Below are 26305 nucleotides of genomic sequence, written 5' to 3'. Positions count from 1 at the left end.
TGTATATTAATGCATGTAAAGAAACTAATCATACATTTTAGGTATCAAGAATTGATCAGACAAGTAACTAAAACTGTCAGATAAATGTAGCAGAGTGGAAGTATAAAGAAGCATCAAATAGAAATGCTGAAGTAAAGTAATAATACCTGTAAATCATGCTTAAATACAGATGTACTTAGTTACTTTCCCCCACTGCTTAGAATATCGTATATTTGGCAGAAATATGCTTTGCTTTACTTCCGTCTTGATATTGCGGATGGTGCTAATTTTCACTCTGCCTTTTGAGAGGCATCATCCAGCAATTGTAAAGCTGCGAGCTCTAAACTGTCTGCATTTCAGAGGGATTCAGTGCCCCGTGTTGAGCTTCATGATGAATCCTCACCATTGTTTAAAGTTCAAATGTACATAAATATCAGATTTGATATATTCTATAATAGATTTTTTTTTTTTAATGAATGTTACAAATCATATCAGAAACCTTTGTTTTCATTTTCTCATGCCATTTTGTCCCACTGAGGAGCAGCTTTTTCTTTTCTTTTTGAAAGACTTCCCTGGTTTGATATTGATCTCGTGGCCTTTGGGTTCTCTTTGGCTGTTGCAGAACTCCAGTCCCGTCCCCGCACCTGACCCCAAGCCCACTATGATCGATGAGTGGGCTGTGTCGGTGAAGCCCAACGCCGACCCGACGGTCATCAAGAAACACATTGAGAAGATGGTGGAGGTGAGTTTCTCAGCCCCTCTCTCAGTGCCTGAGGGACCGGAAGGATGAATAATAAGATCTTGTTGTCCTCTAATCTTTCACCATAATTACCAGAGCTGGGAAGGTCAAATAAAAACCCTGATCATAATCCATCCATCCATCTATCTAGTTGCATAGATAGATATTGGTCTGAAATAACAACAGTGTATAGTGGTTAGTATAAAAAAACTTTAAATTGATATTGCTGTATTATTGACATTACTGAGGCAGTTTCCTGAGCTGTGTCCATATTATTTTTTATTGGTCACTTGTTGAATTGCTCAAAAACATGTCAGCTTTATTAAGATCGAGTGATTTGATAGAAATCATTTTCAGACATATTGATTAAATTGTTATATAGGTAATTGTTTTGCCTGTAAAATTGTCCTCCTGACCTTGATTATGTGAGAACTGTCTCGTACACAGTCAGTCTTCAAGAATTTTGACGCCGATGGCGATGGCCACATCTCCAGGGATGAATTCGAAGCAATCAGGAACAACTTCCCTTACCTCAGCAAGTTTGGAGAGCTGGACAAGAACCAGTGAGCATTTACCGATTTATTATTCATGCAGTAGTCCATATTAAGCAGTTTATATAGTCGACTGAGCCAATGTCCACTCTGTCTTGTGTGGAGCTCACCTCTCATCACTCCCTCCCACAGAGACGGGAAGATCAGCAGAGAGGAGATGATTGACTACTTTATGAAAGCCAGCTCTCTGCTCAACTGCAAGATGGGTTTCATCCACACGTTCACAGAGAGCACCTACGTCAAGCCCACGTTCTGCGAGCACTGCGCTGGCTTTGTGAGTACACACCTAGTGCTCTCATTTGAACATTAATCATGGGACGCTATCTATGACCTCCATTGATCCTCAGGTTATACTTTCAAAGATGATTTCAGATACTGACGTCCTTATATTTTTATAAACCCATCAGGCTCCAGTGAAGGTCTTGAAGACGTTTTGATCTTCGTTTCATTTCCTCTCATGTTATTGATGTATTCATAGTCTCAGTCGATGGCAAATGACATAGTTTGCTTGAAAAGGTCAAGGGTCATCAGTGCTCACCTTGCCGTTGCACAGCCACGTAGCTGCACAGACCATTTGCAATTCATTATTTGTCTCAGCAGCCACTGGCGACGCGTGATAGTGCATCTCTTAGAGGTTCCTCCTGTCAGGTCAGGGCAATGCCAATTACTTTGAGCTACAGCCACATGCTGCTGAAGTTGCATTATGGGAAATATGGAGCGATGATAACTCTGCTTTGTGGCAGTCTTACATCTCTGTGTGTGTGTGTGTGTGTGTGTGTGTGTGTGTGTGTGTGTGTGTGTGTGTGTGTGTGTGTGTGTGTGTGTGTGTGTGTTGTGGCCCTTAACATTCCCCAAAGTCCCCCAAGGAGCCCTCTGTTATTTCGACACAGACAGTGAGTCAGCACTCAGCTGTAATGAGAACAGGAACAGGGCTTCTGGATTGAACTGGAGATGCTATTCCATTCAATTCTTTAGATTGCATATGAACTACTGCATGCTCAAAAGAGAAGCATGGCATAGATTATTTGTATAGACTTCCATTAACATTCAACACGCTCGTATACGTGCAAATGAATGTTCTCCAGGGGAAACTCTGTCATTTTCAAACCATCATGAGGGGAAACTCGGAAGAGAGAGCAGGGAAAGATAAGGACTCTGGCAGCGTGCTTCCTCCTCTGAATACATCTGTGTGTGTTTGGCAGAGGTAGATACACCAGCCGCTTCCTCATCTGCCTGCTTTCTACTTTCCTCTTGGCTCCTTTGCAAAGACAATATTTTCCTGCAGCCCGTTTTTCAGCACTTGTCTCAGACACGCTGCAGAAAGCCGAGCGGGGGGGGGGGGCTCCAGTAAACACTGCAGCGTTCACTCAACTCAAGCGTCTTACATGGATCCTCATAATCTTCTGCTGTTTCGCCCGCAGCCTCCTTTAGCCTTACGTCTTAATTAATGGCTCACAGATGAGTTTTACTAAATGCACAGAGCGAGGAAACATAGCACAGAGGGTGAGTTTGAACATCTCAGGAGGATGCAGCAAGCGTTTAGCTGGAGGCTCAGAGAGGCTGCACAGAGTGGTGTGTACAGTTTTTGTTTTGGCTCCCGACAGTTTAGATTTCATAGAATAATAGTGAGTAGCATCCAATCTGTCGACATATATCTCTTATACTACTGCTGGAGTGGTCATTCACTCTGACAACTCCACCTTAAAACAGTCTAATTAGAATAATGGGGGAAAAAAATATCACAAATTCTTTCCGGGCTGTTTGTCTGCGCCGTGTGTCCTACGGTCAAGCCACTTCTTCTTTACATTAGCTGCTCACGGGTTTGATACTGTTAAAAGCTTTTCTTTTAAAGTATTTGGTGCATTGAGGTTCCTGCAGGGAACTAGCACTTCTAAACAAACCCATCATGGACACGTTGTGTGGTGACCTTATCCTGCTGGAATGCAGACTTTGGCAATGAAGAGGGGTGGTCCAATACCAGTCTATTCCTGTGACCTCAGATAATCACGATGGAATTATCCGTTCTTTTTTTTCCCACTGCAATTTTCCTCCTTTGATGTTCAAACCAGTTAAAGCTGCACACCATATGAGTCTTTTAATCTGAAACCACATATACAATTTTACAGTTAATCAGGTTGATAAGTTCTGATAGATGATGACGTTGCAGACTCAGTTTCCATACTGGATCTGTTCAGTCTTGTTTACGTTGTGAATGCAGTGGGGAGGATAGATTTAAAGGAGAGAGTCTTCAAGTGTTACAGGCCAGAGTGGCTTTTTTTCTTCGTGCTGGCAAACTGAAGAAGTAGGACAGTTTCACAAACTTCTGCTTGAAACACATTTGCTTGCAAGAGTTAGACGGGATGATTGGGAGTACTTTTAGATTTGTCTGTTAGATATGAAGCTATGACCAGGATACAGATACTTAGCATACAGACTAGTATCAGGGGGAAACAGCTAACCTCGCTCTGTCCAAAGGTTAAAAAAAAAAATCTCTATAATGTACCTTGTACATAAATCCAAATGTAAAATGACAACTCGTGGTTTTACCAGTAATTAAGGATTTTGCTTTCTGATTTCCGAGAGTCTCGGCTGGTTGTTCAATGAGATGACAAGACAAGTCAAGACGGGATGTGTTCATTAGTGAGGTTCAGAGGAACTGGTAGACCAGTGTAACTGACCTTTAGACAGAAGCATTCCCCTTCTTTTCCAGTCTCAATGATAACCCACGCCAACCTGCTGCTGGCTATAATTTCACCTTTACAAGATGAATAGATAAATGTACTTGTACATTCATCACACTAATAGGGCTGAAAAAAAGACGACCGTGCATCACGTAGATGTGGAGCATACCGAGCCAATTACCGTGGCAGCAAGCAAAACCAGGGAGGAAAAAATGTGGAGCCTCATTTGATCCGTGAAGGAACAGTAGTTGAATAAGAGTGGTCTGATGCTCGCAAGGTTATCGAGATGTCTCTTGCGTATCAGATCCAAACGTGCGACACATTGAGGCAGGAAGTTGAATCAAACAAAAGCCTTCCTGAAAGAACTGGGCCAGGGCTTCAAAACAGGCAACATAAGCTGATATTCACAAAATATGCTGGAGCAGGATTATAAACGGGCAAAAAAACACAAAACACAGAGGAACAAAACCACAAAACAGCGACTGTGACAAGGGGCAGGGACGGACAAAGGAGCAGACATGGACATGGGAACTGAAACACTGAACTGGAGAACACACAGACTAAAAGACAACAACGAGGGACAGGTAGGACTAATTACACAAAGGCAGGAAGTAAGGTAATAGAAAGGACATGACATGTACTACTTACAAAGCAAAAGAGGAAACACTTGGTAAAAGGGAAACACAGGAAACACAAGGACACAGGCAGAGGTATGACAGGGACCATGGCTTTGTTCCAAAAGGCGTACTTACGTAGTAACAGTCAGTATTTCGAGTGCCTGAGTGCGTTCACGTGGCCAAGCACAAAAACATGCCGTGCACTACAAGTACCAGGATGATATGTTCAAAACAGTCCCACGATTGAGTTAAAAAACGCCGGACACTTTCCACACTCAACAGTTGCCGTCTTGGCTAGAGGAAAGGGAGGGACCACCTGCGTGAAGAATTTTCCAAAAGGTATCTGGAGAAGCTGCAGCTGTCAGAACACAGCACAAAAGTGTTTATTTTTCATCAAGTACTGCTGTTGGATATCAGCCATCGGTGTGTTTCTTGTGTGCGTGTGTTATACAGAGAGCATGGAAACGTGTTCATTTCTGGATAAAATAATAAAGGCCAGCAGATGTATTGGCAGGAGGTGCATTCAAATGCTATGGTTATTTCCGGTATAACTGCAATTTGAGACAAACTATCCTGTTGAAATTCAAGTCATATACTTTACGTGGTGTTTTAGATTTGATTACATCTTGCTCGCCTAACTTGTCACTGGCTATGTTCCAAATGGCATACTTTCCTTATCGTACTGACACACGCTAGTAAAAGATGAACAGATGTTTGATGGGAAAAAAAAAGAAGTAATTATGATCAACTAAAAATGCCACAAAAGAGAGAGGTACAGTGTACGCAAGATACTGTCAAGTCTGTGTAGATTATGTTATTTCAGTGATGTTCAAACTTGTACATTTTCTGGCGCTGTTAATGGTTGATGTGTCACTGTGTCCTGAGAAAAGGGTGGTTTTACCGTAGCGTATCAAACAATTCAGCAGGGAAAGAATGACACGTGAGAGACAGAAGATTGTTTAGAAACACTTTTCGTTGTCTAATTGAGGAAAAAAAAAACAGCAACTTGATTTTCGACAAAATTAAAAAAGTATTCACTTTCATTTCAAATTCCCCGTTAGAATAAAGACAGGTTCAATATGGCATGAACTAGGTAACCAAACCCATCTTGCTTCTCATTTTAAACATTTGAACACGCCCGGCCGTGTTTCGTGCTCATTCACACACCACAAGCCGATTTAAAAGCAAGTGAAGAGGCATCAGTAAAGGATGCTAAAAGTAGAATCGTACATCTCCCAGTCACAGAGTTCATCTTTGATGTATAATGTGTTACTGCTGGCGGTAAAAGCAGCAGTTTTCTAAAAGCATGCGTTGAAGCGTCAAAGTGTCAAAGTGAGGCAACAAGTCAGTGTGTCTGCGGCTCTTGTTTGTAGTGCATTGTGTTTTACAGTCTACAGAGGCAGTAAAGGTCAGTGTAGGCAGAGCTGTGATGATAGCTGTGTTTAGATGTTCTCCTCATAACCGACTTCTCTTTGTTGTTGAGCCCCTGGCTGTGTGCGCGCGAGACTCTCGTGGACGTACGTGTGTGTGTGTGTGTGTGTGTGTGTGTGTGTGCGCATCTACAGGTGTTTGTGTGTTTGCATCCATGCGTGTGCGTCTGTGGTGTCTGCATGTGTGTGTGAAGAGGTCAGGATATTTTGTGCCTCCTCAGATGTGCCAGTGCGGTGTGTGATGTCCAGCTCAGCTCTTTCATGTCATTGTTCCCCCATTGCCTGTGCGCTCCCTGCGTCCCGCTTGATGTAGGGCCCCCTCCGCCCCCTCTGTCCCGCCAGCCTCCTCGCTCGCGCTCTCCCTGGTCCATTTGTCCAGTGTTCATTCAATACCTCAGAGGATATCCTCATGTGAACTGTATGGGTGTTTTAACACGCTTTAGCCCATGAATCCCTAATTGTGTATACTTTTCTCTTCATTGCAAACCATTTTCCAGTGCATAACTTTTTAGATGAACTCTCCACGTGTCATGAAGTTTATGGTTTCCATTCATTTCAATTCACAGTTCAACACAAATTAAAGGCTTCAAACTTATATTAAACAAACACAGCACTAGGGAAATGGTTTGATATGAGATTCGTTAGCAGGTACTATTCTGAACATTTTATGGTACGCTTAATATTTGGTAAAGAGTTCCAGTAAAACCAATATAGTAATTAAACCAAATTTTACTAAACTTGATCATAGAGGCCGTGTTGCATTTTGGGTAGTTACGTTGAAATAACATGCGACGTTTAATGAGTTAGAATGTCCCGACCCATTGGTCTACTAGATGATAGCGTATCAGTGTCATGCTTTGCCTCGCCTGAATTAAAAAAAAAAGTAAGCTGCCTTAAGTTTAGCCACCAAAAACCACATGGTTTAGTTCTATGGAAAAAATACTGGTGAGGGTTAGCCACCAAAAACTACTTAGCAAGAACACGATTACTTAAAAGATATCCATATCACTTTCCCACTGACTCTAATCCTGTACTCCTGGGTCAAAGTCCTGGGGCTGTATTCACAAACATGCTGGAAATCCTCTCAATGATCTCCTCACTTTCTAACAAGGAGTCCTCGTTCAGGAGTGATTTAGGAAAGTTCTCAGAGCAACTCTGAGTGAAGAAATGACAGAAACTTTTAACTAGGTGAGGAGGTGTGGTTGAGCCCTGTTGCTATGATGCCTCATTTTAAAAGGCTTGATTGGTTAATGAAAGATAAAAACACTTTGTGATAATGGGCACAGAGTGGACAGTGACATCCAGTGGAAATTAAATGAATCGCGCCCAGGAACTGTCAGCGTGATCACTCTGCTGATGAAGGTTGACAGACCCGAGTCATCACTGCTGCATTTCCAGCTGCCACGTGTCTTAGTGCTGTGATCACTTTAATTTCTGCTGTTATTGTGTTATTGCGTTGAGCTGGAGATTTCATAGCATCTCTAATGAGACTGACCACAAACATCATACCTGCATGATATAATCACTGTCATTCAGCATCTCTTCTACCTCATTGTACATAGGAATTTTCTCCTCTGCTTAAGACAGTCTTAGTCCCTGCTTCTTGTTCACCTTTGGAGTTCTCTTAAGGACCAAGATGCTTTCTGAATAAGTCTCACCTTTACAAGGATCTACTCCTAATTTAAATTTGTAGGAAATGTCAATATTCTAAGAGTTTTCTTAGTTTTTTTTGTCAGTTGGAGTAACTCTGAGCACTACGAAGCTTTATAAATATGATCCCTGTGTTTTGTTTGAATAAAACATGAATTAAAACTCAAAACTCAAAACTCTGTTCTCGGCTAGTCACCAAAAGCAGAATATCGTGACTTTAAAATTACAGGAAGGGTGGAGGGTGCTACATCTTGGAATATACGTCGCCAATAATAGATGGCTGGAATGAATTACTGTACATGTGTGTGGAGGATCTTCCTTGTCATAAAGGAAGGGTCAAAAACAAAGTGGGTGAAAAATCATGTCCCTGCTCGTCTCCAGTTTGTCATTTCAAGCAAAAGTTACTCTGTAAATGAGACATAAAACCACATTTTTCTCATTATTATTACAAACCAAATAATTCCAATTTTAACAAGATAGCGGTCTGATTATACAAAATCATTGTATCCCATTCAAAAAATACTTCTTCTGTAATAATATGCTGACTTATTACGTTAAAAACTTTTCTTGTTATATCTTGTTAGAACTTTTAACAAGAACCGAAAAGGGAAATTCACTATGATCTGAAACCTTAGTTCTTTGTATTTTATGCATATTTCTTTATTCACCGCTGTAAGTTCTTCACACTTTTTTTTTTTTTTTTTTTTTTGCCTCATTTGCCTTTGTAACAAATACGTTTCTGTGTTTCGCGACTGTGTTAAAAAGCTTATTATTTTCCACAAGAAATTTAAAGATTGTGTGTTGTCAACATTCTCACGGTGTTCATTAACACACAGCCAACCTCTGCCTTCTGTGATTGCTGCATCACCTGATGTTCTTAGCATACCCCTTGCCTCCATAGAAATGAGAACTCGTCCTAATTAACACCCATCCTCACTGCCCTTTTCCTCCTCTTTCTTCTTCTAGATATGGGGCTTCTACAAGCAAGGCTACAAGTGTAAAGGTAAGACAGCACTTCATTTAGCTGGTGTTTTATGTCTGCACCACACACATGTTGCTTCTTCTGCTCGGAAAGCATTCAGAGAATCAGTGAATCCTTTTGACTCCCATCGATTCCCACCTAAGTACATGTGATCCACACAGAAACTACGGCAAATACAGAACGGCGCACTCTTTTATGTGCAGAGTCAAAGCCCTGTTCTCCAACAGCTAGATGATATCCATCAGCTGAGACCCCACTTCACACAATGGACGAGTGTTTTCCCTTCGAGTCCTCCGAGTGAGCAAGTGTTTAAAGAAGCAGGTTCGGTCGTTGGCTTTATAAACACAGCTTGCTTCTTTTCCTCTGTGGATATGCTGCTGGTGGTCTGTGCCGACGCTATAAAGTAAATAGTGATAATCTGCAGACATTTCCTCTCTCCAAATAACCTATGCTACAAATGCCTCCAACCAGATGTCAAGCAAAAAAAGGTCAGGAAACCACGGCAGATCTAAAATGCAAGTCGTGCAAGTTTCCATTTGCTGCTGACTTTCAAGAAGTGATTGATTACAGCAACTCAACGGGAGAAGTTAGACTGGGCAGATATTTTACAGACAGCATTTCTGTGCTTGGTCAGTGTTCAGTATGTGTGTGTGTGTATATGTGTGTGTGTGTGTGTGTGTGTGTGTGTGTGTGTGTGTGTGTGTGTGTGTGTGTGTGTGTGTGTGTGTGCACCTTTTATTCAGTTATGTGGTTGTACAAGCATTTGTTTGTCACCGAGGAAGACGTTTAGTATTATGTTAATATAATAACTGATAAACATCACAGCATTTGTGTATGCAGACTCATTGTGTGTCAGAGGATGTAATGTATTCAAATCTCTTCTTGGAAAAAAACAAAACAAACAAACATTATATTGACTAATTCTCTCTGGTTCATTCTTGGTTTCAGCATTAATTGCTTCCGCATTCATTCAGCCTTTCAGCTTGGCTAACTAGTGCTTTTTAAATAGATTGCAAGTTATCATCAGACATTTGAGTCGCATAGCAACTGGTGTAATTAATGCTCCCTGGGGCCTTTGAGGTGTGTTACCAGCAGCCCCCTGCACCGTGTATGCAGAAGAAGAAAAAAAAAACAAAAAACACTTATCTAATCACAGACTCATTGTTAATTAGAGCAGAGATCTTCTGTTTTGAGTGCGTATGATAATTTTGGATGATATCAAAGTATTTATTAAAAAAGATCTGTGATTTTAGCTGCGTAAAAGGTCAGTCAGATATTAAGAGACAAACATGATCCAATAATTAGTGCTACTGAGATAAAAGGAGGGAAAATGACAGGGTAAACACATGTTGACCCACAGAAAGGAATAAGATTGATGTATTTCTTTGTGCTATGTGTATATGTATATATATATATGTACACACACACACACACACACACATCAGTTATATATGTGTGTATATATATATATATATATATATATTACGATGGTAATGGGGATGAATGATATATATACATACATACATGTATATATACACACACACACACACACACACTCCACTCACAGCCCTGAACCCCACACTCTCTGGTGTCCTCTGGACTCTGAAGCAGTGCAGTCTGCAAGTCGGACTGGGAGTTTTTAGAGTGTTCTGGTTTGTTCCATTAATGAGACCAGAGGAAGTCAATGACGGAGCCTCACAGTCATTCATCCCCATTACCATCGTTAGCCCATACTCAGGGAGGCAGACATAGCGGCAGGAACATAATTGAAATGAATCACCTACTGCAGTGCATGAGCGTGTGCGAGAAGTGTGAGTGACTGTGGGGAGCTTGATGTGTTCTTGTGGACGTCAGATATTCAGATGCTTTCTCAGAGTCTGTAGTGCAGTCACAGTGCCTGTATTCAAACTTTCATGTCAATGCAATGCAGCTACACTATGACGGCAACAAGTTTTCATTTCCGTTTTCTATTAGTTTGACATTTTCTGAAGTACACCTTTGCTTTTTTTTTTTTTTTTTGCTGAGAGTTTCCTGCATGAATCTATCGATTAAACAGGAGGTTCAGCCTTCAGCCACGTGGCTCGGCTTAGCATTCAGACTGGGAAAAGGGAGCAACAGTTGTAGCTTCGTATTTCCAGGACATACATGAGTGTAGTAGGTTCTTCCCTCCTAGCTTATGTGGGAATTGTTGTATTGTTGAGTTTCTCTGTATAATGTAAAGTTCTGCTGTGAGGACTTTAACGTGTTAAGCGCCATGATATAACCCGTGTTGTGATTTGGCGCTATAAAAATAAAATTGAATAGCATCCATTTCACATGTCAGACAGTTCCTTTAATTGTAAATCCCCTTAGTGTGGACATTTTGGGCTTATTCCCTTTGTGTGTGTGTGTGTGTCATATGGCCACAGAGCAGTTAAAAGAAAGGTTTTTAATTGCCTCTCTCTCAGTATTGGGTGGTTCATCATGAATGATGTGAAGCACTTGACCACAAAAAGGGGCAAGGGGATAACACTTCCTGAATGAAGGAGAAAAATAATTCAACTTGGGGTATTATTCTGTGAAGAGGTGGTCATGACATGGAATTTTAATTTGGAAATCACCTTTGTTCGAAGTGTGTAACATTTCTGAAAGTTTAATGTGGAGGACGTTCTTCTGCAGCGGTGTCAAGGAGAAATGGAATATAGGTCGTAGCGAGAATACTAGACGGATTTGTGCGAGTGTGTTCAGGGACTCATGTGTTCTTGCTGCTTGCTGGGTGACCCATCACTCCCCTCCTCTCAGACTCCCCCCAGTTGACAGAGTTGTTGTCGGGCACGATCGGCCTCACCGTGTGCGTGTGTCAGTGTTCGTGTGTCTGCATGGCGTGTTGTCGAAGCACTCTTCCGTCTCCACGAGCTCTCCCGTTCGCCCCGACGTTCCCGTCTGCACCCGTCCCGCCACCTGACCCTCTCTCTCCACCGTCCTCCCCTCGCCCCTGGCTTTCCCCTCCTTTCTTCCTGTCTCGCCTCCTGTCTCGGCGATTCTCCCTCCCTGCCCTCCGATCCCCTCCTCCGCCCCGCCCCTCCCCGCTCTCCCGGCACCTCTCCCTGCCCTCGTCCTTCTCCCTCCGCATGAACCCTCCTCCGGCCTCAGCCTGCGGGGTGAACTGCCACAAGGCCTGCCGGAGCCGCCTGGCTGTCGAGTGCCGGAAGAGGACCAAGAGCATCAGCCACGAGACGCCGCCAGCCCTGCAGGCCAGATCCTACAGCTTCCCTCCTCCTGCCACCACGCCGCCCAGCCTGCAGAACACCGGTGAGATGCATCACATGCAAGGAGACTTTTCAATTAAATCAAATTTCAACAGGGCCGCAAAAAACAAACAACCTGATGGCTCAGAATTTCGTTTCATTTTCTGAGCCGTAGATGAGGCAATCCATTTCCCTCTGTGTCTGTTAAATACGACATCAACACTACAAGACTAGTTTAGGATACTTACATCTGCTGGGTTAGATTTCCTAAAACCAGCACCTATAAAGCTCGTCTTGTTTGTATGCGTACAAAAACTAAGGATGGAGGCAAGCTGTTTTCCCTTGTTTGTAGTCCGTATGCTTGGCTATAGCGCAATCACCTGCTGGCTATGGTATCATAGAGCATATGTCAACCTGGTATGATGGCAAAGTGTGTTTTACACCCATCAATCAGTCCTCTTCAGGATACCATGTCTGATAAAAATCCATTTCTCTCTTTTTTTTTTTTATTCTAATGCAGGCATCCTCACAGAAAAGTATAGCTAGGAGGAATTTGCTACTTTGTTTCACCACTGCAACACCTCCACTTTCAGAAAGGGTGCGTTTGTCTTCCTCCAAGCATATGGAGTACTGACATTTAGAACATATTTTCACACAATAGAGTGTAATTTGCAACGGAAATGTAATTGGCCCACCACGGTGAGGCAAGTAACTCATAGAAGCAGTGTTTTCATCAGACATTTGCAGAAATGGTGCCATGATTGGCTCTATTTCATATCAGTGTGAAGCTGCTGGATCACAGGACCAGACAATACTGGCAGGCACATGAATTAGGATGGTAAATAGACGAAGGCCACGCCTTTCATGGGCTTTAGGCAGTTTTGCATTTCCATTTGATTGACCAATCTGCTGCTCATTTCTCTCCTCTCACCTGCTCGGTTTCTCAAAGTGATTGCTGAAGAGGATATAGAGACGGTGGAGGACGGAGTATTTGATGTGCACCTATAACCAGGTGAGAGAGATGTGGCAAATTCCTCGTTTACTGCATACCAACTATGATTGTTATTTTCATTTTTTTAATTTTTTTTTTAACTGATCTTTAGTGTTTCTATACATTTTCACTCTAGTTAACAACTTAATATTTTGCCCAGAAGAATTCCTTGTGTCAGTAAAGTACTACATTTGCTGTGGAAAGAGTTGACTCCTGACTCAGACAGAATTTATTGCCTCCAGCTGCATTACTTGAGGACATTGATCAGACTATACACAGCTCCCTCTGGAGCTTTGTATAACTTACTCACGTATAGTATCGCATTTGAAAGAAAATCACACATGCAACACCACATAGCTGACAGACTTTGATATGTCAAAGTAAAACAGCTCCCATCATTGTGTCGGGGTCAGGAGTGTAGAGCAGACAACATGTCTGTCACATCTGCTGAATATCGGCTTTTTTTTTTTCTTTTTTTTTTAAATTTTTTTTATTATTGGCTGGTGTTTTAAATAAATAGTTTGGCAATTTGGGAAATTCAATTATTTGCCTTCTTGTTGAGAGTTAGATTAGAGGACTGATGCCATTCTCATGTCTGTCAATTAAATATGAACAAAATATTTATATATTGTATATAATATATATAGATATATACTGTACTGTATATACTGTATATACTGTGCATTTTATATTTTATATTTAATATTTGTACTGCTATTTTATTGCTTTCTATTATTCTATTATTATCTATTGCTTCCTGTATGCTGCTGTAGTGAAAAAAATTTCCCCTCGGGGATTAATAAAGTAACTACCTAACCTAACCTAACCTATTTCTCCCAGCTTACAAGTTACCACATTTCTTATTGCCTGTTTGATCCATATGAGGTGTAAAAATTTAAAAGTGTGATTTTATGGCGGGCTATGTGTCAGATTATTTAAGTTTTGGCCCCAGTAACGTGTGCAACCAGTCTCACTTCACTAAGTTACTGCACCTGTTCAAGACATAACCAAGAACAGAATGAGCTATGTAGCGGTGCTGGTAGGGGGATTTTTTTTTTTTACCTTCAAAAATATTAAAATATTTCCCAAATTGTTGACCTATTTTCATTTGTTATCCAGTTCCAAGAAATAGCTCGAGGTGTTGTCATCTAACAACCTCGTTGCCCTGAGAAAAACATCAGTGCCTGCTTACAACCTCAAATCACAGTTTGAATATGAACACGAGTTATGATCAGTTCAATCAAAGAGCACGTTTCTCGTCTCGGATTGTTTGATTTCAATAATTCTTACCGTCCCACACAAGTGAAACTAATCAGTGTTTTACATTAAAAAAAAAAAAAAAAAAAAAGCAACTGGAGATAACAGGAAAAATTAAACCAATTTTTTCTTCTGAGGAGTGTTTATTCTTCTTACCTAACATCTTGTTCTCCCCTTGAGATTTACACCCACGCTGGGAACCACTGTTTTGCTGAGTTGGCCAACTAAACAATAAGAGTGTAAGAATCCAATAGAACGTGGTCAAATCAACCTTCTAATGGGAGGTCTGGGGCACAAATGAGCAATTTGTTTGTCGCAAATGTTTTGTGGCGTCACGACCTGGTTCGAAAAGACATGATAGAAGGAAGGAGATGCAGTTTGAAGGGCAAAAAGAGCTAATTTATTTGAACGAAGACATCAAAAACCTTGTGAAAAGTGCTGTGGACGTCAGTATAATCAGTGGGGAAGGTGTGTACGGATGTGTGAGTAGAGTGCTGTTAGGATATGTTGTGCGACAAAGAAGTGTGGGAGAAGAGAGCATCATTAAAAAAAAAAAAAAAAAAAAAAAAATTGGTACAAATAAATAATGCATATTTTCATGCCATTTTATTCCTACATATCTACAAACCACATTAACTACTGTATTTTCCTAACACACTGAACATGTCCTTTGTTGCTGAATGTCAGTGCGTGACCATCCTCGCAGGAGCCTTGAGCTGAGGAGTGGTTTCCATGAACGGGCCGGTGACAAGTCTACAACTCTCAATTTATAGACCCCCCCTCGTCCCCCTCCCACGGTTGTCATGCAAGAAGCCAAAATCAGCGGCTGTCAGGAGCCGGACAGAGAATGTGCTGCACTATGTCTGCTTTAACAACCCTCAGCGCTGTGACGCTGCACTGAACACGAGCCAGCACGCCTACATGCTGCCACACGGTGGACACGTACTGCAACAGCACTCCTCTCCACCGCCACCTAAAACTCGCATGAATGTGACGACCAATGTGAATGGAATGTCTTTGTGTGATTTCTGTGTCAAACCTTTGCATTTTGATTATGTGTCAACCAAAAGTGTTACTACATATATATATATATATATATATATATATATATATATATGAAGAACAAAAAAAAAATCCACAAAATTGTATTTTCTTGTTTGAATGTTAAAGTTTAGATTTTGAGCACACTTTGCTGCAGATTGAAATGGCAGTCGACTTTACTTTAAAAGAGGTGCTGTTATTGCCAAGAATGTAAAGCTGCCACGCATCTGAGAAGCTCTGTTTTTTTTTTTCTCTCTCTCTCTCCTTTTGTTTATCATCCTGTTTTGAAATCCATCAGGGCGGACCAATAATTGGACCAATTTTGATGTCAGATAAAATATTGCTGATTTTTGGTGCCCGTCTGTAGTGCGATGACAATAGCAGCCGTTCTGCCAACAAAAGGAATGTCAGAAATGACCGTATCGACATTTATAATTAGTCAGACTTTGAACATTGTTATATTTTTGTCATGTTTACCTGAATGTCAGTAACTGTCCTCTACTTCTAGCTGTGGTGTTGTTTTCAGTATACAGTACTGTACCGTACCAGTGCACTGATAGATGACCTATCCTCCTGCAGTGCTGTGAATGTAGCAGAAACAGTGAAGGGCTGCTGTCAGATGAAGAACCGATCTTTCCTATTAACTGTGTTGACAGTAGAGAGCAGGAGACTGGCCTTTACTTCCCACTGATTCCTCCATTAGCTTTTGAATGAGCTCTGAAGTTTAGAGACCGTCAGTTCAAATGAAATAATGAAAAGGGATGATGCCAAAACCGGAGTAATGAGGCTTTTCATTTGACAGCAGCTTATAAAAACATTTTCCTGAGAAATCTGTTTTAATGTGAGTTGTAGTTTGCCGTTTTTCTCCCCGCATGCTTCCTTTCCTTCACGGCTGTGTTCTCCGGCCAGGCATCTCTGTTGCTTGAGCTTTTTTGTATTTTTTAAAGTAGCACGCCAAATGATCATTTATTTAGGAAACATGATGTCTTGAATTTTCCAGACAGTGGAGATGTTTTCTGTATCTTTGTGCCTGTGGAGAGATGAATTCAGACTTTTGAGTGCCATATTGTTAACCGATGGTTTGTCATTGAATGAGACTCCTCTCGTCGCTGGTATTCATATTTCCTGCTTAAATAGCTTAAATAGATGGCGGTCCTTCTGCATCACTCCTCGCCTGGTGAAAGATGTGTGCTGCCATTCAGACTGATGTCATGCTGTTCCTTGTGGTCTATTACCAAATGAATAAATGCAGCAGGCCTCTTTCTAATATGTGTTAACTAATAAGAATGATACTGGGAAATAAAAAGGCTTCTCTTGTCTTTCTGAAATGGGAGTTCAACAGTGTATTCACATACTGTAGATGTTTCTACCTGCAGCTGCTTTGATCCAAAAAATATTGCCTGTTTTACTTCAAATTGTATATCGTTACCATTAACACTGAAAGCTGTCCATTTTGATGTTTCATGTTTTACCTTGACAATTTTCATGTTTAAAAAAAGAAGAACGACTCCCTCTGGGTTGGAAAACTTCTGGGGAAAAAACCTTTTCAAATATAAAATGAACCCTCCAAAAATAATAAATAAATACAGCCGTCAAGTCCAAAATCAAATTCATTTTTTCTCCGTTCCTAAAAAGGGAACAATCTGAGCAAAGATAATGTAATTGTTCTGCTGTCTGAGTCTGTCTGCACTGAAAGCGCAATTCAAAATACGGTAGCTGAGCAGAATAAAACATAAAGCACAGAGGTCTAATAGAAGGGAGGCGTGAGATGATTTAGTTGACACTAGCTGCAATACTGCTTAATATCAGAACAATTTACCACACTTAAAACACATTTTAACATTGCGTGTATTGCCTGTAGCACATTAAAATATTGATGCATCTATTTTTCTCATCATTTCCAAACTCAGCCCCTTTTCCCCCCGAGGACAGCAACTGCAACACAACAAGAGAAAATGAAAAAGAAAATACAACCACTCAGAAAACACAGACTTACTCCACACTCTGATGCATTCTGCCACCGCACACTTCTGCCGTCCTGCGTGTGACCATGATTCAGTGCCCTCTGCCTGTCTATTATAGACATTAATAACCAGCCCTGAATGAGCCTTGGAGTCGATGCCACATCTAATTACTCTCAGAGATGAAGTCACTCAAGGTCTCCTGATTGCTCGGCCCCCGCTCTGTATGTTCGGCTCAATGGGGGGGGGGGGGGGGGGGGGGGGGGGGGGCATTGATCCGGCTATATCCAGTCTTTGACTCCGCTCATATCTCATCCAGTGCAATGATACTGCTCAACGCTCTCGTGTGGGACTGTGTCGGCTAACAATGAGCAGATGAACAGCAGAGATGGCGTGTTCATAACTTGGCCTATCGACCTTGGTCACACACACACACACACACACACACACACACACACACACACACACGTAGTCTGCGTTAACCACATGATTATCAAACTGTTCTACATTCACTCTCTGTGGCTGCTTGTTCTAGAAAGGTGGCCCATCATTGACTGAAAGAAATGACACTGGAGACCATAGCTTTGTGTCTCCGTTTGAATTGTTTGCACGCTGCAGCACCAAAGGAAAGCAGACATAAAGGAACCCGTATGCAGACACCACACAAACAACCCGACTCTCTAATATCCTCTTTGAAGTATCACACACTCCGCACATTTCTCCTCCCCTGTTCCTCCAGAGCCCGTACAATTGCTCCTTATTAGTGTGTGTGGCCATCGCCCAACGACAGCATTGAACATCTCTTTTTAGCCCCGTGATTGATACCTTCCATTCAGCTATAGAAAAGCCCTCCTAGCAGGGCAGCCATTTAGCCGGCAGCCTGAGTGATATTGATCTACAAAGTCTGAAATGAGGGAAATTGAATAGCACCGCAGCTAATTGCATAGTAATGAAGGCAGGAGGGAAATAACCTCACACACTGTTAGCACTCGCACACTGCGACCTTGATTGCAAGGAGAGGAAAGATTTGGGGCCCGATATAGCCGAAACGCATTCGAGCTAAGATGTCATTTGCCCCCCTCAAGAGAAGGTAACAGGTCTGTGGTGCTGTTCAATTAGAAAGTGATGCAATGCACAGCACCTTGATGGGTTTTTCGAGAGAGAGATAGAGAGATACGTATTGGTATGTATTTATTTTAGCAGCTGCAGACGCATAAAAGCTGATCATGGATGGAGAAAAGGATTTGGCACGACATGCAATATTGATTTTTTTTTTTGTGGAGCAGCAGATCACTCTTAGATTTCCTCATGTAAGACTTAATGAAGCAATTATTGATTTGATGTCTGCTCATCAAAAAGCGGGAGCGCAGCCAAGCCCTGCGCTGATCTGACGTCTGCTCATCTCTTTGAACCCACCATGACACCTGCATCTGCAGTGCTGTGTCCCCCTTGTGGCGCACTGACTGCAAGCATCTGGAGCCGTTAACCTCGCGCCAGTGGGAGGTCGGGGCTGTCGCTGACCACTTGGGGGCAATGTTGAGCTGCCGAAGGGTAAGGAAGTCCTACCGGGCATGCGGGAGCGCTGCCAGTGATGTGGCAAAAACAGAGCCTGCTGTCGGGGCTTCGTGGTTGAATCACAATGCAGCATCACAATGCAGATAACAGCACTACGTTTCTGTGTCGTTCACGTGTTACTCCCCATGGAAATCGACCCTATGCATATGCACGAGAACACATATACTGTAAGTCAAATGAAATGTTGATTTATGCTATTTTTTTTTTTTTTTTTTTAAATTAGTGTCCCTTTTGCCCACACACTCGCACACAATGCTGACGAAAATACCTTACATGATTTCAGCACATAGATACTTAGTTGGGTTTCATGATTTTGCTTTCATGGTATGCAAATGTTTTAAATTTGCAGAGAAAAATTATTATTTTATTTAAAAAAAAAAAAAAAAAAAAAAGCAATAATTATATTAGATATACAGCCGCAGGCACCTGTTTAAAGTAATCTTTGAAGTCCAACAGCAAAAACAGAGTTGATGTCGAGTAGAACAAGTAAAAAAGAAAAAGCTCGGGTGAAAGTGCCTCTTCAGCTCTACTTATCTGGCTTCGTCGACATTTAAGAAGCAGCAGGGCAAACAGTCTCTCACAAAGTCGACGGCAGCGGCCTTATAATTGCATTAAGCTCATTGCTGACTCTGGTGGAGCACTCAGCACTGTAGGAGGGTTGGAATCTTCATTTAGAGTAGAATCACTTATGAAGAATATTGCTTTTAGAAAATGTGACTTATGCCAAGGAAACCCAGTGAGACGTGGCCAAGACCGGCTAGTTCTACTGTTAAAAAATTTATAAAGCACTTCTATCGTCAGGATCAACTCCAAACTTCAACGTTCATCAGGCTTTTTAATGACCTCTTGAATTAGAAGAGAAAACAATGTTATGAGACAACTCAAGTAGAGGCTCTTTGTTAAGCCAAGACTGAGAAAAATGAACACAGCCACATAGCTATTAAAAGTATTCAGAATTCAAAACCTGCCAACCCTTCACCTCTTCTTCCATTCTCTGTGCTCTTGCCTGGAGAAGTCTCATTTAGCCATTTGCTGATACCAAAGCTAGTTACAGTGGCTTGGAGGATTGACACAAAATCGATGGCATCGCTTCTGCGGCAGGGATGGCTCCCATATTTAATATTCGTGAAGCGGCAGGACAGGGGCTGGAAGGGATGGATGGAGGGAGGGAGGGAGGGGATGTAAACCTCAGCAGCAAAGCAAGTGTGTTTTGACTGATGGGGCAGTAGATTGGATCTTGTGACCCTGGCATCACCGACAGCATTGCACCTCAGACTTATCTACCTTCACGGCCAGGTCGCCACTGTTGTTAAGAGTTCTAGAGAAAGAAGAAAAAAAAAGACAGACAACAAGCGTATCCCCAGGTGCACTTTACCTTTCATTCCCTCAGTGTTTTTGAAGATTAAAAGCAGCAGCACTTTGGCGCATATAACATTTCCGCTTTGAGGTATTCATGAAAGCGCAGATATGATAGGCTATAAAAGTATGCAATGCATAAATGACTGCAATAAAGATCTTTCTCGAAATGCAAGCTATCATCTCTCCGAAAGATGCGTTATATTTCATCGCTGAATGCATCGAATATTCTGCTTTCAGTCCAGAGCACCTCAAATATCCTGTGATTTCTACCCGTTGCAGCTTTTTGTCTTTTTTACCATATTGCTTCAGTGTGTGGTGGAGGTTATGCTGGTGATTTACTGCTGGAGGACATCAATTCGTTTTTACTATATCACTATATCCTTGTTTATTGTAACCCCAACATTAATAACATGATGATCTAAGAGGGTTGCTTTTATTTACAATAATCCACATATCCAAAGACACAGTGGAGAGCTTTACTGTCCAAGAACCACAACAAATGGAAAATGTCTTGGCAGCATATGAACAGCAAGTGAGTGACCATCACTTGACCATCCCTTTGGTACTCATTAGGCAAATATGTGGTGTAGATAACTCACTTCCAGACATGAATGATTCATGGTGGGCCTTTAAACTCCTACGTGTGAAATCCAAACATGTAAATATCTGAGATCAGCTGCCATACTGTCCAGCCGATCAGTTCCAACAGTTTAATGAAATAAAACCTAGTTGGAAATGAATCCTGGGTTATTATTAGTTGCTAAGTGACGATTTGTGGGCATTTTCCAGTGGACCCCAAACACAAGGTGTTAAAATAAATAATGTGCACTATAAATCATTTTAACTACCAGTTATCTCCTATTGTGATGCAGTCTGGCCACAGCTACTCGATGGTCATCTTTCTATCTGGTGCCAAAACCTGCAGTTGGACAAAGCCATCAAGCTGGAAAGCTGAAGAAATTTGTCACTTTGGGATTGGATACCCAGAGGATATACCCACCTAAGGCAATCTGAGACATTCTCATTCCCAGGGCGCCAAGTACTGCTGTTTGGTTAAAGACAGTGGTTTCAGAGACGCACAAGGTGCTCTCTTTGGTGTCAGCACCGTGAGGTCGAAGGAGGAGGAAGTCCTAATAGGGGGAGAGGTCAGGGTCTAGTCGGCTGGAACAAACACGACATGTACCCAGGAGATCAGTGTTGGGATCCACAAGTAAGCAAAAGTCAACAGGGAGTCCTTTAAGGTAACACAAATACGTGTTTCACTTACGTAATGCGCATACATAGTGTTACTCATTTGAACCTAAAGCATGGTCTTTTCCTAAATGCAACCAGTTGTTTTAGGTTAGGTTAGGTTAGGTAGTTACTTTATTACGTTATTGGTGCCTAACACTAACCAAATTGTGAACATGTTACATTTAACCCAAACCATGAGTTTTACCTAAACCCAACCCTGTGGATATTTGGGGTCTAAACCTGAGGCACCTCTGTACATCTCCGAGATGCCAGCGGGCTGTGAAAACGGCAGTATTTGACGGTCTGAGAATAGAAAGACTGCAGTGTATGTGGTCTTAAAAGCAAAAACTTTAGTGTTGCTAAAGTTTCTGGGAGCCATGGAGACAGACTTTTTATTTTGGCAAACCATCAGATGACTCAGGAAGTGGAGGCAGAGCCTTGCCTAGGCTTTTCTCAGCAGGGGACTAGAACTGCTGACCCCCAGTGAGAACATAGTGAGGTGTTTTTATGAAGAATTCCGAAAACAACTCACACACACGCACGCACGCACGCACACACACACACACACACACACACACACACACACACACACACACACACACACACACACTCTAAAAGAGGCTCAACTACAGAAATATTTTCTATTTCCCTGGCAGAGGTCACTGAAGTGGTGACAGTGGTAGAAAGCAATGGCAAAGGGGACAGTTGTGGAAGCGATATTGCAGGGCAGTCTTGGTTTAAATGCTTTTTCAAGGTTTAAGTTGAGACTAAAGTTCATGAGTGACGGAAAGAATACGACTGTAGAATAAAGAGGTGAACATGATCTCATGCAGTTGTGTCTGGGCTGCCTCTGAATGTCCGGAAGGAGCTTGGAACAGGACAGTCAGCAGTTGAGATGGTTCGTGAAAATCGAATCGACTTGCTTTCCTATGGAAGTATGGTCATGCACGTCCATTTGGGAGGAAACCCTGGGGCAGACCCAAAGCGCATTGGAGGGATAACATATCTTGTTTGACTTGGAAACCCCTTGGGGTGCCCCCGGTAGAGCTGGAGGATGTGGAAAAGGATTTCTAGGCTACCTTTCTTGGCCTACTGCCACAGAGACTTGGACCTGAATAAACAGGAATGGATGGAGGGGGATGAGGGTGGGGGTGGATGGGGGGGATTGTACTCAGTCTCCCCCTCCAGTTACGACTTTTACTTGTAAATAATTGTCTCCTGCAACACGCGAAGGTGGTTGCCAAATCTCCTGCTACTTAAGTTTTTTTTTTGTCTTTTTTGTCCTGGAGGGCAGGCATCTCCTCCTTCATGCCTCTGAAGCAAACACAGGCACTCTGCCCAAAATAGTTGCTTTATCTCACCCTGTTCAGTTGCATAACCCACCTTGACGGTGGGCACAGAATGGAAAAGCAGTGGAACTAATATACGCATCATAATGCTTCAATTTCGAGCACGGAAACCCCCACAGGTTATTCACGGAACCTCTCCTTCTCCTGTTCTCTCCTCTGATCGAATCAAGATTGCGACAAACAGGCTATAATCACAGATTCTGAGTGACAAAGAGGAATGGAAAGAGCAATAAGAGAAAGATAAGAGGTGTGTGAGGGTATACTAGGACAGAGCATCATCCGAGGACAGGGGTTACGACGCTCTTGGACGCACCATAAAAAGTCTTCTAAGGCCGTTGTTATTGTCATTGTGGTCAGAGGAGGATGCTAAGGATTTACAAGCCCGTCAGAGAGAATTATCCACCAAAAACCTTTCAGGTTTTTATGAGAAAATGCCCAAGAGGCATGTAAAGCCTACCTTTATTAAAGATCACTTAAGCTGCATTTATGAAGCCCAACAACATTTGCTGATGGATATAGGCTTAACCTTGCTTCATGTGGGTTTATGAGGCTTATTGTTCACGAGTAGAAAGGCCTTGGATGCAGTGTTAGGAAGTATGTTACTGTTCCTGCACGTATGAGGGATACTTTAAAAGTCCACTATACTGAGCAGTTCACAGCTCTCGGCTGCCTTTGGGCTGTGTTTGTTGGACCAGTCATTTCTGTTTAGATTCTGTTGGGAGGCTGAACCAAATCCCAGCACGCGGCTGTGGGCAGGTAAACACCCTACAGGGGTTGCCAGTATATCACAGGGTAAAACATACAGTAGATAATAGAGCAGATAATCCTTATACCTCACAAGCATACAAGGCGATTTAGCGTCTCCTAACCACCCGATAGAAACATATTTCCAAAGTGTGGAGGGTGGTTTTGACAGAAAGTTGGACTATTAACAAGACTTAACCTTTCTTTATTTCATTTTTTTTTTTTTTTTTTTTTCTTTAACATGACTCTGTGGGACAGAAAAGGAAAGAATCACCACGTTTACTTATTATGGCTGTATAATCCCCGGAGAGCTTTTTTTTTTTGCCTGTCCCCAGGTTCACCAGGGCTTTAAACCCTGACAAGGGATCTCTGACCTGGGGAGATGATTGTGCTCAGGGCCCCTGTCATCCCAGGCATGAAAACGGAATCTACACTATGTGACTGTGCAGTCAGCCAAGCCCATTGGCCTTGTGGCCGGCCAGGCCGCTCTCACTCTCCTTCTCCTTCTCTATTCATTTTTCTTTTGCTCTCATCCCACTCTCATAGCCTCGGTTTTAATTGCTTTGAAGCTGAGTGCTCACCTCGGGGAACTCAACAGGATGTTTTACAGAGCTTTGGGGAGACTGACTATTAATAAATAATACCTCCCCTCTGTCCTCTTTCTTCACTCTGCACTGCGGTGAGATAGAGAGGAGCTGTGACAACAGGTTCTGAGCAACACTCTCCTGCTCGAGGTTATAGAGAGCAGAGCAAAACAGGATAAAGCAGCAAAAGATACCAAAAAAGTAGTCAGGCCACAAAATACATGTCATAATTACATCCCTTATCAGGTGTTACATTTCAAAGGACTGTTCCCTGCATATTGCATTTCATAAAGTCGAGTACTGTTTTTTTTAACCTTGCACTGCCAGTTAATAAGATTCAGCACTGTCAGGGAGAAAGTTATAATCATGTCATCTTGATTAGACCGCAATCAAAACAGTATGTGTAATTATCATCCCCAATGAAACTGGCAACACATTCAGAGCATCTTTTCCTCCGACTTACAGTAGCTGTCTTACACGCAGCTCTGAGGTTGTGCTTTGTTGTTAGCGCTGCGAGGCAAGACTTTACACCCAGGTTTTACAAGTGCGTTATGTGTCTCTGAAGCTTTCATGGCTGTATTGACCTTATAACAGAGCTAAACGCTGAGGAAACAATCATTCCCACATGCCCTCGCTAAAAGCCTCGCCAATCCGTGCCTTCATTCACTCCTATCCAAAGGGTAAGACTTGAGACTTGATCGAAGCAATCGTAATAATGTCAAAGAAACATCTTTTGGTCGCGAGCCTGCATATCTTGACCCATTTTGTTGTTTGGGGGGGGAGGGGGTTTATCTGCTCAGTGGGAGGAGGTAGATATTGGAGTTTCGAAGGATACGAGGAAAATAATCTCAAGACATTTGCGGAGTTTCACACAAACAGTTAATAGAAGTCAAGTTGAAGATGAAGATCTTTTAGCAGCTCGAGAAAAATGCAATGCAGCTACAACGCATGCTTGCGTTTTGTGAGGTGCAGCAGACACGATGCCATTGCAAACAACTGTGAACGCATAGACAAAATGTTTGCTGTTTCTGGCGTATTAAAATGCATCCTGGTATAACATACTGAAGCAAAATGAGGCATCATAAGGAAAAATAGGAACTTAAAAAGATCAACGATGCCACGCAAAATTTCTGTAACACTAAATCTCACAAACTGTCACCCACAGAATTTCCCTGTCTGCCCTTTATGCGTGGGTATATGGGATTTGCTTCTTTAATGATGACTTTTCTACACTACGAGAGCCCACCTGGAATGTACAGACCTGTTCCCCTGTTCCACTTCCGCTCCCTACGCGACTAATTAGATGCCGTAATGCATCATGATGGAAGGGGGCGATATTGAAGTTTAAAAAGGAAGAGGGGATGCGAGATTGATCCGGTCCTAAATGATGGAGGAATTGATCACGTCTCCGTGTGGTGGAAGGAGCGTTAACATGCCCTAATGAGGAAGAATAGCCATTAGTGACAGAGTTAACAGATATGCGGGCAATCTCTCACGCTGATTAAAAAGGCTTATGAGCGCCGTGACGCGTTTTGCCCTCCACATTCAGTGGGAGCAGGGAGGAGGGCGAGGAGGAGGGCGAGGAGGAGGAGGAGGGAGGTGATGAAGCCAGTAGGCAGATCCACATTCGTTCCTAACCCTGTGGGGATTTTAGACGCTCGCCACGAGAAAAATAACACATCAGCTCTCTGATGCGATACGATAGCTAATGATCACTATGTGAAAAGAGTATCGGCTACCCGGTTTGCTTATAATAGATACCAAGTAGCCTCAGAACTTATGGGCTAAGTGGAAATGTCTGGATTTACATGTATTTGTCATGCAAATGCAAATGCAAAAAAAAAAGCAGAAAAGTCACACACGCAAACAACAAATCTAAAACAGCAGCTCGTGGTCTTATTTGACAACAGAAGTCACTTTAACACGAGTATGTGTCGATGAGCCTTTGTGTGCAACCTTCTGATGTGACAGCGAGGACATTTTTAAGTTAAAAATATAATTCTGTGGTCACACTTTATATATGCTGTTAAATCACATGCTTCTGAAGACTCCACAGCTGCTGCGTGGCTTTGTGGTGCACCATTTACAGATGTTACTGGGACTGTACTTCACAAACTGCGTGATCACACCCTCTTATCTAACCTCCCTTTGTCGTGAGATGTATCGTGCCTGACAACCCACCGGAGCCAAATACTTCTCTGGGCTCAGTAATGTGTGAAAGGCTTGTTGTCAGGACAGACTTTTCACAAAACCACACACACACACACACACACACACACACACACACACACACACACACACACACACACACACAGAGTACACACACTGATCCCTGTGATCCCTGTGCCCTTTGTC

General features: G+C 42.3%; 1 protein-coding gene across 1 annotated transcript in view; it reads left to right on the top strand.

Moving 5' to 3' along the window:
- LOC138204035 (RAS guanyl-releasing protein 2) overlaps nt 1-16473 on the top strand; it is a 68595-nt gene extending 52122 nt beyond the window's left edge. Inside the window, exons 11-17 of the mRNA XM_069159141.1 lie at nt 602-721; nt 1166-1281; nt 1402-1543; nt 8614-8650; nt 11762-11920; nt 12806-12868; nt 14792-16473. Of these exons, the coding sequence (XP_069015242.1) occupies nt 602-721; nt 1166-1281; nt 1402-1543; nt 8614-8650; nt 11762-11920; nt 12806-12864 (633 nt within the window). The 3' untranslated portion in view covers nt 12865-12868; nt 14792-16473. The remainder of the gene's footprint in view (nt 1-601; nt 722-1165; nt 1282-1401; nt 1544-8613; nt 8651-11761; nt 11921-12805; nt 12869-14791) is intronic.
- The last annotated feature ends 9832 nt before the right edge of the window (nt 16474-26305 follow it).

The sequence above is a fragment of the Embiotoca jacksoni genome, unplaced genomic scaffold, assembly GCF_022577435.1.
Source record: "Embiotoca jacksoni isolate LCO1_2020_lvr unplaced genomic scaffold, fEmbJac1.0.p SCAF_24, whole genome shotgun sequence".
Lineage (NCBI taxonomy): Eukaryota > Metazoa > Chordata > Actinopteri > Embiotocidae > Embiotoca > Embiotoca jacksoni.
Note: the sequence above shows the minus strand (reverse complement) of the source record. Positions and strands in the feature narration are given on the sequence as shown.